Source organism: Bidens hawaiensis, unplaced genomic scaffold (assembly GCF_021521415.1).
Source record: "Bidens hawaiensis isolate Kalapana, Puna unplaced genomic scaffold, B.hawaiensis_p1.1 tig00036690_1, whole genome shotgun sequence".
Classification (NCBI taxonomy): domain Eukaryota; kingdom Viridiplantae; phylum Streptophyta; class Magnoliopsida; order Asterales; family Asteraceae; genus Bidens; species Bidens hawaiensis.
This window is the reverse complement of record NW_027505419.1, coordinates 144,057-160,209: the sequence shown is the minus strand read 5'-3', so window position 1 is coordinate 160,209 and position 16,153 is coordinate 144,057. Positions and strand designations below refer to the sequence as shown.

General features: G+C 35.8%; 1 protein-coding gene and 1 pseudogene across 2 annotated transcripts; one reads left to right on the top strand and one right to left on the bottom strand.

Moving 5' to 3' along the window:
- The first annotated feature begins 212 nt into the window (after positions 1 to 212).
- Positions 213 to 5,201, top strand: LOC143613079 (uncharacterized). Its single transcript, XM_077086892.1, has 8 exons — positions 213 to 476; positions 1,014 to 1,190; positions 1,303 to 1,452; positions 2,611 to 2,712; positions 3,347 to 3,417; positions 3,503 to 3,570; positions 3,654 to 4,116; positions 5,111 to 5,201. The coding sequence occupies exons 1-7, from the start codon at positions 261 to 263 to the stop codon at positions 3,887 to 3,889; spliced, it is 1,020 nt and encodes a 339-aa protein (XP_076943007.1). The 5' UTR covers positions 213 to 260; the 3' UTR covers positions 3,890 to 4,116; positions 5,111 to 5,201.
- A 1,188-nt stretch (positions 5,202 to 6,389) lies between these two features.
- Positions 6,390 to 10,383, bottom strand: LOC143613077 (protein NRT1/ PTR FAMILY 5.6-like; annotated as a pseudogene). Its single transcript, XR_013150050.1, has 4 exons — positions 10,164 to 10,383; positions 8,412 to 8,625; positions 7,746 to 8,287; positions 6,390 to 7,456 (listed from the first exon to the last, which is right to left on the bottom strand). The product of XR_013150050.1 is annotated as a protein NRT1/ PTR FAMILY 5.6-like (transcript).
- Between the last annotated feature and the right edge of the window lie 5,770 nt (positions 10,384 to 16,153).

Below are 16,153 nucleotides of genomic sequence, written 5' to 3'. Positions count from 1 at the left end.
TGTAATTTATATATTAATTTATCTCGTATAATTCACGAGTTTCTAAAGCTAGTTAAAACAAAAACAAATAAAACAAGTGAAGACAATCATAACGGGCCCGGTTTATAGGGCCTGGCTTAAAACTAAAACTACTGGGTCCATTTAACAGCAATTAACCACCTCACATTCTAAAATTAATATTAATAAGCAGTCACCTAACCTGCACTGCACGCAACAATTAGGGTTTTACAGGGGTTTCTGTTACTCTCTAATTGCTGTTGATGGAAGCTCAAGTCGGAATGTCCGGTCACGGCGGAGTGGTGGACGGCACTACGGCGGTGCAGTTTCTGCAAACGCAACCGACTGTGGCGGTGTCGCCACGTCATCACCAGTCAGCGGAGTTAGGTACGGTACAGCATCTTCTCGCCGGAGGTATTGCTGGAGCTTTTAGCAAGACGTGTACGGCTCCACTTGCACGCCTTACTATTCTGTTTCAGGTTGGTATTTAGTTATATCATATGATCTGTGTTGTTTAGTTTGTAATTATTATTATTATTATTATTTTTATTTTCCAATGTGTCTGGAGACCTATTGAATACTTTCTCCACAACTTTTGGATTCATTTTATAAAATTTTTAATTAAGGCTAAGTAGTTAATGTGGCAAAATTTCGGATATCGGTCCGTGGGATATCGATAATTTTAATATCATGTAAAATTCATATATATATATATATATAGCAATTTAACGCTAATAATTCACTATACTCTCCTCCTACCATTAACAACTTAACTTTTTGAAACTTGCAAAACACTAACAGTCGTAGCAAGTAGGATCTGATTAAGACTTAAAACACTAGCATTGAACACTAAAATATCGGTGATATATCGGTCAGTGTCGCCGATTTATCGGTACCGTTATTCTGACAGATATTTTCCCAAGGGTCTGATAACCGATATATAGGTGATATATCAGCGATATTGATTGTACAGAATTAAGGTTGGATTGATGAATGATTTGTGTTGCATTTTGCAGGTGCAAGGTATGTATTCCGAGGGGGCGTTGTTGAGCAGGCCGTCTATATGGAACGAGGCGTTGCGGATTGTTAATGAAGAGGGATTTAGAGCCTTCTGGAAAGGGAATATGGTTACTATTGCTCATCGTCTTCCTTATACCGCTGTTAACTTCTATGCCTATAATCAGTATAAAAAAGTGAGATTTTCTTGTTATATGATAGATTTTGATCAAACGTTGGATTTTGCTGTTTATGATGAGGCTTTATAGATAATCTGTTATCGTTAACTTGTTTAATTTTGGTTTTCAGTTGCTAAAGTCGATCCCAAGTATAGAAAACAACAGTGGATCTGCAGCTGCAGATGCGTGTTTGCACTTTGTAGGCGGTGGAATGTCAGGAATAACAGCTGCTACTGCAACATATCCGTTAGATCTCATCAGGACACGTCTTGCAGCACAGGTGTAATACAAATACTTTCAAAATTTTCAATTACTCATTTTTTAGATCTTTAATTGCTGTCATGATAAAGTTATTTATTGTTTTTGTGGAAGTATGCATATAGTTTGTAAAGTGTAATTTCTTATTCACAGTTAGTGATTTTATATCAGTGCTTAGGGGCTCAATTGATTAAGCGGGGATCATTTGGATAATTAAGCAGTGTATAAAATATCCCTCAATATTAGAATTGCCCATGTTTATTCGTGTTATTATAATGTATGAAGTAACTTAAGAAATTAGTTCGAGCTCACAACAAACAATTGATGTAACAAGTTTGCATATGCTCATTATATGCTAGCACAGTGTTGTCAGAAACTTGTGACAAAGTACAACTGGTCTTTATATAAGTTCTCTTGTAGTCTTCTCAATATCACTATCACAATTCGCATATAACTAAATTGCACAATAGCCACTTGGTTTGTACTTCTACTTGAAATCGGAATTTGCAACACAAAATTGAGAACCAGAAGACGAGGTTGGAACTCAGAACACAAAATCATCACTTGGAACTTGCAAGTAGCAAGATGGAATCGGTTGTAGCAGGTAAGTTCAACTTATTTAAGCTAAAGTGCTAAGACGTGTTGGCTCAATTGTTGTTTGGCCCGATAATAGAGCCCAACACAAGAATTAGGAGGGGTTATTAAAAGGGTTGCTTAATGATCAAGTTAGAGTTATCAGGTTTGTTGTTTGCTAAGTTAGAGTTACCATTATAAATAGGGGCAACCGAGTTAGGGATTGTCAACAAGAAGAAGAGTCAAACCGAGTTAGGGTATGAGAGATTGTAGTCAGTTTTTTGAGTTATATTTTCTGATTAATATAAACGAGAGTTAGTTGTTTACTTCGTGTTTGATTATCGATCGGGACTTGAAACCGCTCATTTTTTCAGTTTGGTCAGAGTTGGGTACTTTTGCTCTGCCTTACGCCTAGATGACCGCTTTATCCGATTATTTTATAACACTTTTTTTTAATCTAGTTTAGCTAGTAATTTGGTTTTGCATCTTTTGTATTTGATTGGGCTATAGTTAGTTTATAGCTTGAATTAGGTTCCACCAATGGCTGCCAACACTTTTGTGTATTTTTGTACAAATTACAATCTTGACCTTGTTTATTTTGTTGCAGAGAAGTACAATTTACTATAACGGAATCTGGCATGCCTCCCGTACAATTTGTAGAGATGAGGGTGTGCTTGGCTTGTATAAGGGACTTGGCCCAACTTTATTGGTAAGTTCTACTTTTTGTGGAGGCAATTTTGACTCGAATGTACTTATAAATTGGTTGATTTGGGTTATTTTTTTAATCCTTAAAGGGCCGAACATGTAAAATGGAAAAAAAAAACTACAAAGGAAATAGGTGGACTGAGTCGAAAGTTGGACATTGTATTTTGGATGCATAAAACTCTTCAAATTGTTTTTCAAAAAAATATCATTATTGAGTGATATCTGGTTATTTACTAAAAGTTTAAAATTTTGGTCTAAATGTGTTTTTGGTCAACCTAACTTAACTATAGCTGGCAATTTGAGTAGTGTTCACGTAACCCAACCTGAATACTGTAACTGTACACATGTACCTGATATTCTAAACAGATCAAACGGTTTGGTCTGGTCAGCAGGTTTTGTATTTCTGTTGTTAGTGGGTTAACTTTGTAACTTGTAGTTTTTCTACTTATTTTAATTTTAAACGTGTTGGTGTCTTTGGTCAGGTCAACTTAAATCCAATCTGTATTAAACATGCTACCAATATCAACTGGTTTACAACCCTAACATGTTCATCTGTTTATTTTAACTTGTTACCCGAATACCCATTCTGTCTTCTCAACATTGTGTGCGCACTTATTTCCATATTGTGATTCATGTAGGGTGTTGGACCAAGTATTGCTATTAGCTTTTCCGTTTATGAAATGTTGAGTTCATACTGGAAATCTCATAGGTACACGCTCCATGCTCATATCAACCAAGATTCTAAATTGCCACTTTATAGAACTTGGTTCTAATACATTTATATATTATGGTAGGCCAAATGATTCCACTGGCATGTCCGGTCTCGTGTGTGGTGGTCTGTCTGGCATTGCATCCTCAACAGGTAAGCTTCTAGATATTTGGGCTGGGCATTTTCGTAAACTGTAATTAACCCACTATTTGCTATAATTAACTTTTTTCTCCCAGCGACATTTCCTTTGGATCTTGTGAGAAGGAGAAAACAGTTAGAAGGAGTGGGTGGACGACCTCGTGTCTACAACAGTGGCTTACTGGGGACACTTCGGCAAATTGTGCGAACCGAAGTTTTACGTGGTCTTTATAGAGGGATTCTTCCAGAATATTACAAAGTTGTCCCTGGTGTAGGAATCGTTTTCATGACATACGAGACACTCAAGAAGCTTATGTCTGAACCTCCTTTCTAGGTGAGAGAGCTATAGGTTCTATTATAATTAAATCTGTCTTCATCATTTCTCGTCGGTCATAATGACACACGATTGGGGAAAATTATGGTTTTGTAGGTTATTTTGTTGACGTAGGTAGGATAGGCTTTATCGTCATTGTTGGCCAGAGTTGAATCTTTTTGTGTATAGGCCGTAAATTTGGAATTTCTCGAGTCCCAATTCCGAAGGATTGGTGTGTTTTGGTTTGGGTGGATCGACTTATTTGTATACGATCAACGTTCCTCGGGTATGAGTGTGCTATATCACCGATGTTTTTCCGGAATATGAGTTCTTCCACCTACAAAACGAGCAGCACCGTGAACTTACCCCTCAGAAAGGGACAGAGGGGTCCTCTTTGGGGTAACCCTCCGGTGTGAGAATAAGATATTGTAGGAGAAGATAATAATAATGTGAAAGTGAGTAAGGACTTAGAGTATATTTTCTTTCTTGGCTCCAACTGTGGAGGTGGTGTGGTATTTATAGTGTTAGGGTTTCCAATGATTGGGCTCAGACCCAGTTAGGGCCTTTTTGGCCTCCTCCTATTGTTTCGCGCCACGTGTACTTAGGACACCTGGTGCTTTTTCATTGATTATTCTCTGACCAAGGTATTTTACCTGACCCATGTGCCATCACGTGGTGGCACATGGGTTTTGCTGAGTTGTCCACCCTTCATTGGCAGCTGTCAACATCAGCACATTCTTTATTCCTTAAAAAATACCTTCTGAAAGGTTGTCTGATGAGTACAATCATGGTTGTCCTTATCCTGATTTGGATTAGACTATTGTCTCATTTGTTGTGTTGTCCTTTATTCGCCTATCCCTGGGATGCGCAAGGTCTTCTCTTTATTCTCACGCGCAGATGTTTCATGCGCAGATGTGATATGCGTGAGCATGTGATGTGCGTAAGCATATGTAATGTGCGTGAGCATATGTGATATGCTTCACGCGCAGATGTGATATGCGTGAGCATGTGATGCGTGAGCATGTGATGCGTAAGCATATGTAATATGCGTGAGCATGTGATATGCGCCACGCGCGAATGTGATATGCGTGAGCATATGTGATGCGTGAGCATATGTGATATGCGCCACGCGCATAGGTTTTGGCTTTGTGTCTTCATGACATCCTGATTTCAAGCCTCTTGTCTATATCTTGTGGGTTGACCCGCCCCGTTCGATGTTAAGGCGGGTGCATACCTCTTCAGGTGTAGAGCTGAAACCTGAAAATTTTGATAGTATACTGTTTGTTTTAGGTGTTATTATTATTATTATTTTTTAATTCCTCGTGAGTGTTCAAAATGGTTCATAGCGTTCGTTTAAAAATCCATCTTTTAACTTTAGACATTCGATAGAAAACAGATTAATAAAAAGACCCATTTTATGTTACGAGCAAAATGTCAAAAGTAGTAATTACGAACACATATGACCTTACCCAAGTAATTCTAATATTAGGTCATAAGATTGATAGGTGAGTTATGTGTATATGTGATCATGGTGCTGTGCAATTTTTGACTATAGTTGTAGATATATACTAACATGGGCTGTATGGTATATGAACATCCCAAAAATGACGTGTGTTGACATGTAAACGAGTCGAGCTCGGGCTTGTCTAAGCTTTTGTGCGCAGCATATTCAACTTGAAAGAACTTTAGATTTAACTTTGCTTGTTTGTAGCGCTTCGTTTTTTAAACCTCGCCTGTTAATTATTTATTGACACTTATGCATCTTATTTTAGGGCTGGCATATCGTGTATACCCGTACACGATAACACACTAACACAAAATGTGTATACTTGTACACGACACGAAAACTTATCGTGTACCTGTAACCCAAACACGAACACGAACCTGTTACCTGGTATACATGATAATTGTGGCCGACGACAGAAGGAAGGCCGGCGACGGGGGGATGGATGATGAGAGGCGACGGTTGTGGTTTGTAAGAATGGCTGGCGACAGTATTAACTGTGGTTTGTAAGAATGGCCGGCGACAGAAGGAAGGCCGACGACTAGAGGAAGGCCGGCGATGGTGGATGGATGATGAGAGATTGAGAGGCGACGACTGTGGTTTGTAATGATTTGGATGAATTTAGGGGTTAGGGATATACCTGCTTAGACACGAAAATTAACAGGTAATTTCGTGTCTACCTGTTACATGTTAAAGTCTTGTATTCGTGTCTCGTGTATAAATTGTCAGCTCTATCTTATTTATATTTTTCTTTAACAATTTTCACATACATCTATAATTATATTTATAATTGTTTATAACACTATATACAATATTTAGTTATTGTATGTATACTAAATAAATTAGTTATTGTATAAATAATATAGGCTCAAGCTCGTTTATTAAAGGGGCTGGCTTGGATCAATTCGAGCTTTTTGGAAGCAGTCTCACATGACTGATTTTGTTCACATCTTATTGTTTTTTTTCTTCAAAGTGGCCTTAATTATGATAAACTGTCTGCTTATTTTAAGCTAGACAAGATCCAGACAACTACTCAAAACAATATACAATCATCACCATCCACAAATATAACACCCTTTATATATTCAATACAAGAAAAGCTTCCTAATAAAATGGATCAAATATAACATACCTATAGATATAACAAGTTTACTGCATATATATCCCTATAACTACAGGACTGCTAATTTATTTGTCCATATAAGCTTCAACCTCTTCTTGTCCCATGCCCATCATCTTGGTAGCAATCCACCACAGCCGCCTCAGTCTTCTTCTGCACATTCTTGTACTCAAACCGACTCGCAACAAAAGCATACACACACAGATTGGCTGCGGTGATTGCAGCCAAGAACAGATAAAAGTGGTCAATACGGCTGCTGTTCAAATCTTTCCCAAACCAACTCTTTCCTGATACTTTAGTGGTTGCGTTATCAACAATTGTGATCAAGAAACTACTCAAAAAATTTCCCGCCCTGATCACACTTAGGTACAATGCGATCCCTAAGCTTCTCATTGAATCTGGAACTTGATCGTAAAAGTATTCTTGAAGTCCAACCAAAGTGAACCCATCTGCAATTCCAAATAATAAGAACTGTGGCGCCAACCAAAACACGCTCATCGTGGCCGAGCCATGTAAAGGATTGGCTTGCACCACAGCTAGCCGTTTCTTTTCAACAACGGCAGCAACGATCACTGTAATAACAGAAAACACCATCCCTATTCCTATTCGTGTAAGGATGTTGATTCCTCGTTCGGTTCTGGTTATCCTTCTTAGTAATGGGATTAGTAGTCGGTCGTAAACCGTTACCAAAAGGATCATGCCACAGGCAGCTAGACCATATATTGAGGGGGGTGGGAGGATGAACCGAGGGGTGATCTCGCGGTTCATTAGCACACCTTGTTTGATGAAAAATGTTGTGGCTTATGCTACACAAATGTCGAATGGTAGCGAGGTTAGCCAGACTGGGATCACGTTTAAAGGTAGCTTCATTTCCTCTACCTTTGTTACGGTCGATAATCTCCATGGATCGTGTTTCTTTTCAGAGAAATCTTGTTCTTCAATTATCGCGGCTTTATCGAGAAACCTGCCATGAAATATAATTAACTTGGTTATAATCATATTGATCATTAGGTCTGTTCATTATTCAAACTTGACTTAAAGAAATTAAAATCAAAATAATAAATCAGGTTAGCATCACAAATTAGTTTAATGATTTTTGAAAAATAATTGAATTATATAACTTTATTTTTATGAAAAACATACATATACTTTATATATTTATTTCTTAAAAATATGGTTATTCAAATCAACCTGCATTCAAATTGGTTTTTGAATTTGTTTTGAATTCGAATTCAGTTTCAAAATTTTCTTACTTGAAGGTTTCCGTGTGGCAAAGTAGCCTTTCTTGGGCCTTTTCCCGTTTGGGCTCTTCATGCAACTCATTCGGGTTAGACGGGTAAGGTAAATTCCTCTTGCTAAATGCCACGACACATACTTGTAACAACGGCATAAATGGGTTTCCAGGCTTGCGGTATCGATAAAAAGGCCTACCGATGACATAGACCACAATGGAGCAGGCCATCGTCATGGTGAGAATGATATCTGCTTGACCCCACCCTACATGATCTTGCACGTAGACGATAACAGTCACACCGAGCACTAATCCCAGCACAAAGGGCTGCATTCCACCAGTTGAAGAAGGACATCTTTTGCGTTCTCCTGGATGATCATCGTCAAATTGATCCGCCCCAAAACTTTCCAAAGACGGTTTGTGGCCACCCGTGCCCACGGATATCATATATATCGCGATGAAGAACACAACTTCATGGATCTTCCTTGGATTTAGACAAAGTGTGCCACTCGCACAAGGTTTTAAACTCGGGATCATACTAGACACCGTTAGGAGGATTAAACCCTGTATTCAATAATTGAATATAACAAGTCAGATCACGGGTTGTTTAACATATTTAAGTTCTTCTATAATAACTTGTAATATTTAATTTAAATTTGAATGTATACTAACATGAAAAAAAATGTACCATTAGATAGATGACTGATGATAAAAGAACAGTAGCGAAACGTCCTAAGCATCAGCTAGGAACCCTCCAACCAACGGCATTAGAGTCGTCACACCGATCCATTGATTAGCGCTCTTAGCCGATGTCTTCACGTCTTGATGGATGACTTTAGTTAGATATATGATCAAACTTGTTGCAATCCCAAAGTAGCTTAATCTCTCTGCAAACTCTATTGCTGCAAACACAATAACATTATAAACATATAAAATGACCAAAAAACCATAATACCATATGCAACATATCAAGAGTACACATTTTATTCTAATATGACCTATCTTAATATTTTAATAATAATAATTGTAACCTTTTATCGAATAAAAGTTTTTTAAGGATATAACATTTTGTTTATATATGAAATGACAGGGTAGAATCAACATATTTTAGTTTTTGGCAGATAATCTAAGGCCAACTAAAAAAAACCAAACTTTATACCACTTTAACCTTTTGACTTTGCTTTTGGGGTCTAATTATAGCTTTCCTTTTGATGTACTACACTGTTTGTAGTGAAATATGACACAAGATATTGAAATCTGATTTAAATTTATAATTTAAGGAAATTAGGGGTTCACAAAACTTATCCCACCCATCATTCTTAAATTTTTATAGTACCCCATTATATCAAATAAGGATTCCTTTTATCTTTTAGTATAATATTAATAATAATAATGAAATATTTGATATAACAAGTTTAGATGTGTATCACGAGTTTACTAATATATTTAAAAAATAAAAGTAGTTATTATCTGGTTATCTTTTAGTACAACAATAATGGAATAATACTGATATAACAAGTTTAAATGAGTGTATAACAAGTTTACTAGTATATTTTAAAAAATATACTATTAATATACTAAGAATAATAACAGTAAATAGGGGATGTTTGGGTTTCTTATAACTTTATAATAAGCTAATACGTCATAAATTTGTTACTTATTGACTCTTTTCACTCACACTAAAAGCAATCCCAGACACCTTATTACTTTTTAATAAGTTAATAACTTATAAGTTGACTAAAATAAGCAATCCCAAACACCCCTTTAATGTCTAGTTATCTTTTAGTATAACAATAATAGAATTTTACTGATATAACAAGTTTTAATAAGTGTATAACTAGTTTACTAATATCTTTTAGTATAACAATAATAGAATTTTACTGATATAACAAGTTTAAACAAGTGTATAACAAATTTACTAATATATTTGATAATTTTACTATAGAAAACTATAAAAGTAGTTAGTGTATTTCATAATTAAAACATTTAATATTTTCATTAGCATACAATTATGATCATGCTGCTTACATTCTTGACCATTGGTTTGGTTTTAGATATGACTTCTATTCTACTTTCATCACTAAAAAAAAGGTGAGAAGACAATTCTCAATATATTTTCAAATAACATTTGGTCTGTAATTCAATGAAAAACTATATAATTATGTGTTAAATGATTATAAAACGAGTCAACTTTTTCAGACTAAGTCTAAATAGAGTCCCAATAGTGACTCGTTAACAAAAATGGTAAGTAAACCGTTAAAGTACAAATGCATGTTCTAAAAAATATGACTTCCGTGCAAACTTTTGAGATACATGTAATGATAACGATATTTAACCACACAAGTCTTCCAAAATCACGAATTTGGCATTAAGTCACACAGCATCTTTTTATCGGCCATCACGAACTAGTGAGAAAAAATAACAAAATCAAGATCGTTACCAATGATGAACAAGGACGCTTTCCAAGCACCAGTGGAAGCGCGGAGAGGTGTTTGACCTCTATGATCAAAGGAAGAGTCGTAAACCCATTTTTGTTCATCAACTTCTAGTTCTTGACCTTTTTCAAGATGCTCCATTTGGATCACTTCCACGGTATGATCTAAGTTTAGAATATTGGGGAGGAAGTTGTGATATTTAAAGGGAAGCTTTTGGTTTGTTTATATAGTGATATATTCTGCCTTATCCCCCCTTTTAGTGGGGTGGTATATGTAATTTAAAGGCCTCACTTGTGGTGAACCATTAATTCATAAATCAAAAAATTTATTTATTTTATTGGAGTTATATTATATTGTAATTTTATTGTGTTAAAGTGTATAAAGTTATACAAATGTAACTAAATGACAACAAAGGTTAAGCATGTCACAAATAACACAATATATTTTGTATATATTTAAATGCACACAATCTAAAAATTGAATATAATCAAATTACTATTTACAATAACAATGATATAACTCTCCTCGCATATCAATTATTACTTTTATTTGAATTTTTATAGAAAGGAGTAAATTTTGCAAATATTTTAAAAGGTTGTAACAAAGTTTTATTGATTAAATTTTCATTTTTCATGTTCATAAATAACACATCTTGTCATCGATCCAACCACACGCCCACACTCATCTAAAATAGAGTTGTCAAAAAAATATAAAATAGAGAAAAATAAATATATTCATATTTTTAAATAAAAGAAAATTATATAATTTCAATTTTTTCTTCATATATAACATATTTTGATGGGTTATAAGATGGCCAGGGTGTTGAATAACAGGTCAAGAGTTCAATTTTTATAACTTATAAGGTATCACATTTAGTTATTTAAAAAAATATTTATATTTTCATAATTCAAATAAAAAAGTCAACTTTGTTTTTGCCTTTTTTGTTTTGTAATTTATGAGTATGAAATGACCCAAATAAGATACCCAATATAGTATACTTTTAATATGCATGCAAATAGACTTTTATATGCATATAATATGCACATGGTTTTTTATACACACCAGGCTTTTTAGAAAGCACCGGTTAACATGTCATTGATATGGTTATTCGTGGCGTATTAACCGTTGCTTTTTAAAAACCCTTGTCTTTTTTGTTTATTTTTTTAAATTTATTTTTTTGTTTGTTTATTTTTATTATGTTATTAATTTGTTTTATAAAAAACCTTTTTAATTGATTTTCGTTACCAACAATATGAATAAAACGATATTTATATATTCACACCCAAGCATTACAACGAGTTCGTACTATTAATAACAAAATGTAAAATCTATCTAAAGGGCAGCGTTGTCGTCGTTAAGTCTGCTTCTAACGCCCGATCTATCACCACGTCGTCGTCATCATCGTGTGGGCAACTGAAGCCTGACATGCTAGCCTTGTGGTCAAAACACGTCGATGGTAGTCAGTACTCCTCACCATGCTGTTGGACAGTCCCACTCAATCATCACCCTGCTTTGTAATCGGGCGTCAGCGGCCGCATCCAAACGCACGGCGTGATATGTATGCGGAATGTGTTGCGGCTCCGGTGGCTAATATCAACAGACTAATTTAACTTTAGTAGTTAGAATAAACAAACAAATTTAAACAATAATAAAACGTATCTCAAATGCGTCGTCTGGATGCTCAACGTCCTCAGCATTCGCAATGTCTTGGATCTGCACCTCCGACCCCACCAGCGGCGGAGGGTCGACAAGTGGCATCGGGATGTAAGCGGGAGCCCTCTGAGTAGTTGCGAGACGGCCGTACCCCTCAATCTTTCGGACTATGTGTATGCCCACGACCTGAGAACGATCCAGCATGCGCGAGACAACCGTTGGAATTCTTAGACCAAGGGTCCTGCAGTGTGGCCCGGACTGATTGCAATCTGCATGACGTATGGGCCACCGAGCAACGACCATCGGCCCTGCCTGTGCGAGTACAAGGCAAAGTAGTCGATGAACCCGTTCGCTGGCTTGCAGTGTCTACTCGTCACTAGGCACCGCAAAAAAAAAAGTCCGGGAGTTTGTAGTGATCTGCGCCATGCACACGACCCTATACTGACTCAGTTATCAACATATGCAGGTACCTGTACAACTGAATGATATTATATGATATAATGTAATGTAATGTAAGATAATATAATGTAATGAATAATATAATATATGGTTTGGATCAAATACAAATGAAATTAACGTGCTAATTGTGAGACCATGCGTAGTCGGGCATTATGCAAGGCGTTTTTCCCTATAACGCCGGGGCACACCGCCCCCCACGGCGTTTTGGGGTTTTTTTTGGAGCGTTTTCTACAAAATGCTTGAATGGCACAAACTTTCATACCTTTTCTCTCTCTTTACATATGATAACCCTCATAATCACCGGCGGCCTGAGCTGTTTTAAGTGAAGAAAAGATGGTCGGAAAAACTTTCCGACGACCGACAACTTGAATTTTACTTTAAGAGTGAGACTAGAATTGAAGAAGATAGAAAGGATATACACAAAAGTAAACCCAGTTTTCTTGTCTTATGTTAAGTACTTTATAATTATTTTAAGTTGTCATTTGATATGTCTTTTAACCTTTTTGTGTTCTTTTTAAATGAATTATTATTTAAAAAAAACAAAAACAATTAATAAATTAATAGTGACTGGGCGTCACATGACACATAACGCCAAGGGGTATAACTACACCATGTTTTTGTAAAAAATTATAACTTTGACTGGGCGCCACATGGCGCATAAAACCTAAGGGTGGAGCATTATGACTACATATGGTCTGAGAATCAAGTAGAGTAATTATATATACAAGTAGAGCAATTATGTAATTACATTATTGAGTAATCTAATATAATACTTTGCACGTACGTGTACAATGGGCCCCTAATGGTTGAGGCCCTGAGGCTGGTATCAGTTTGCTCGAAACAACTGTCAATCGCGGTCTATCAATGTCGCAACTCGTCATTTGGGGTCTAGTGTAAATTGGAAGCTGTATATCCTCCAGCGTGTACAAGGCCGTCTCCACGACAAACTCCTACAATGAAAGGTAATGGATGGCCCCGAACATGCGGAAAGAAACCGTCGCGTCCTCATGCGGTGCTACCAACCTCAAACTGTAGATGCGGGTTATCTACTAAAACCGCATCCCACTTAATCGTGAGATATGGTCCCCGCTGTTGTTGCTCCGCTAGCGGTCATCGTTCTCATATTTATTTTAAATTATAAATTAAAAAAAGTAATTAATCTAAAAATTATTTAGTTAAAGAAATTTAAAAAAGATAGTTAATTTAAAAATTTATGAATAAATGTTTTTTTTGTTAATATTAATTTAGAAAACTAATTAAGTTACAAAGTAATTAATTAGAAGAAATTAAAAAATATTAATTTAAAAATTTTAGTAATAAATGGTGTTTTTTTGTTTTTATTAATATTAATTTTAAAAAGTAATTAATTTAAAAATTAATCAGATAGATAAAATTTTAAAAAAAATAATTAGTTTAATATTTTTATGAAAAAACAGTTTTTTGTTAATTTAAATTAAAAAAGTAATTAATTTAAATGTTTTTTTATTTAATATCAAAGGGCCTTTTGAAGTTCACGTCCTAGCTCTTAACTCGGTTTGTTGTATGCTTGCTGAACTTTAGCATGTTGTAAATCCAACAAGATATAAACTTTGCTCTGTATGGCATCAACCAATTACAATGCATATAGTCCCAGACCTCTAAAAAAAGATAAATTTATGAAATGTACATATATACTATTAGTAACTATACATGTATGAAAGACTTACCGTGTTTACCGTGTTCGGATAATGTTCCTTCCAACTTCCCACGGTTATATTCGTAATCATGGACTGTTGGATACTCACATAGTACCTTCCACCAGTATGAGAAATCATCCCTGATATTTTTCTGAAAAAGACTCTTCCACTTTCTCTTTTTGTTCTCTTGGATGTGTCACACGCATAGGTTTTCGGTAGAACGAGGGAAAACTATGTCACACGCTTCATCATGGCTAAGTCCTTATCTGTGACTATCATGTGTGGCTCCATACAACCCTCGAGCATTCTTTAATATGCTCAAGAACCCATGTGAAATTCCGTTCTTGTTCCATATATATAATTGCGTGCGCGATACATAACGACTTTGACGTTGACGTCACTTCAACAAACTGAACAAACGAACAATTGTACATGTTGGTGTTGTACGTCGTGTCAATCAAAAACACATTGGGGAACACACGCCACATTTTATACGACTTATCATGACAGAAGAAAATAAATATTTATCCAATTGGTGGAAGGGTTCTCCCATGTGTGATACACGAACCCGTTATTATGAAAGAAGTTTTCAAATACCTGCATCAGGTTTAATAAGACGCTAATAAATATTTATCAGCATTCGTTTTAAGTAGTGATGTGCGAAAAGCTATATATAAATATAAATAACTAATTCTCGCAATTCAACACTAAGTCTTAAATTTATAAAACCAAAACAATCCTAACTAAGCTTCACACAAACAACAAGTGCACCGGTCGCGTACCAACACATTCTAATGGAAGTCCGGATCTCGAACACAAAGACACGTGAGAACGGATCAGATAATTAACCCTAATCTAAGTCCTGCCTAAATAATATATTTATTTATCTAAATTATTTAAACTAACTAAACTTGACTAACTTAACTTAACTAATGGTGAAACTTAACGAAACCAATGATAATAAGAAAACGAATCTCCTAGATAAGATGACTTAATGGTCGTAAGATGACACGGGTGCTAACATGTGGTTGAAACCAGAGTTCTAAAGATGGGCTAACAAAGGTGAGGTCGAGGCACTGGGTCCCTACAGTCAATTTTTACCAGAAAACCCTAACAATGTCTAGATAGCTTTTAATTCATGGTTGTTAATCTACGTACCCTAATAACTCATCACTTGAAACATGTCTAAGTTACAGATCTCAGTAAGGCTTGAGCAATTACAAACCTAGGAGAAGAGGGGTAATTCAATACTAAGGACAAAATAACTTAACTTACAAACTTAACCTAACCGACAATGGGAAAACCGCACATGGTCTCGCAACGACTAACCCGATCAACTAAATAGCAAGATAAGCCGACACCTAAGGTCTTGGTCCAACTCAAAGGTGGTGAACTCACTGACTTTAATGATCCAAGAAACACAAACCCTAAAGGTATGCCTACCACAATCAATCAACACACAAAGTATTGACCGAGACATGCAATTAACGCCTACACGAAGCAAATTCATGCAATAATCAACCACACGGGGCACATGAAACCTGAGATACATCTATGGCAGCAGGTATACATGGAATAATATCACAAAGTATGAACTTTACAATAGAAAAACAATCAACCACTTGTTAAGCACCATAAACTAGTTAATTCAGACCGTTAAACATCAAACCTAGGTGATTCAAACAAGTTTAGCCAATCATAATGAACGAACAACAGACAATAATCATAATTAAGCTCAAATTATCCATTACAATCTGATTGAAACTTGTTTCAAAGTCTAAAACTCAAAAACTAATTCACAAACATTAAAACAAGCAAAACCGACAACCGGTTGATGAAACTCCGATCCGGAAGCTCCTCCTTCTTGGTATTTCATCTGGAACAGGTCTTGGACGGCTCAGAAGGTATCAAAATCGTTCATAGGGTTTATATTATATGTATAGATGGTTTAAACTTGTAAAACAAGTTAAAATACTAAAACCCGGTCCAACCGCCCATATAGGACAAAATAGTCGTGAAGATGGATTTGGGCAGCCATGGATGTAAGTCCCCATTACCGGTAGCCCTACTTTGGTGTTGGATTTACTCATAAACACAGTTCTACAAATCAGAGTTAATTAAACTTTACGCGGAACATAAAACTACAACCATAATATCTTACATAACCTCCAAATCTTGTCTTATAAAACATTCATAGTCATTTAAAA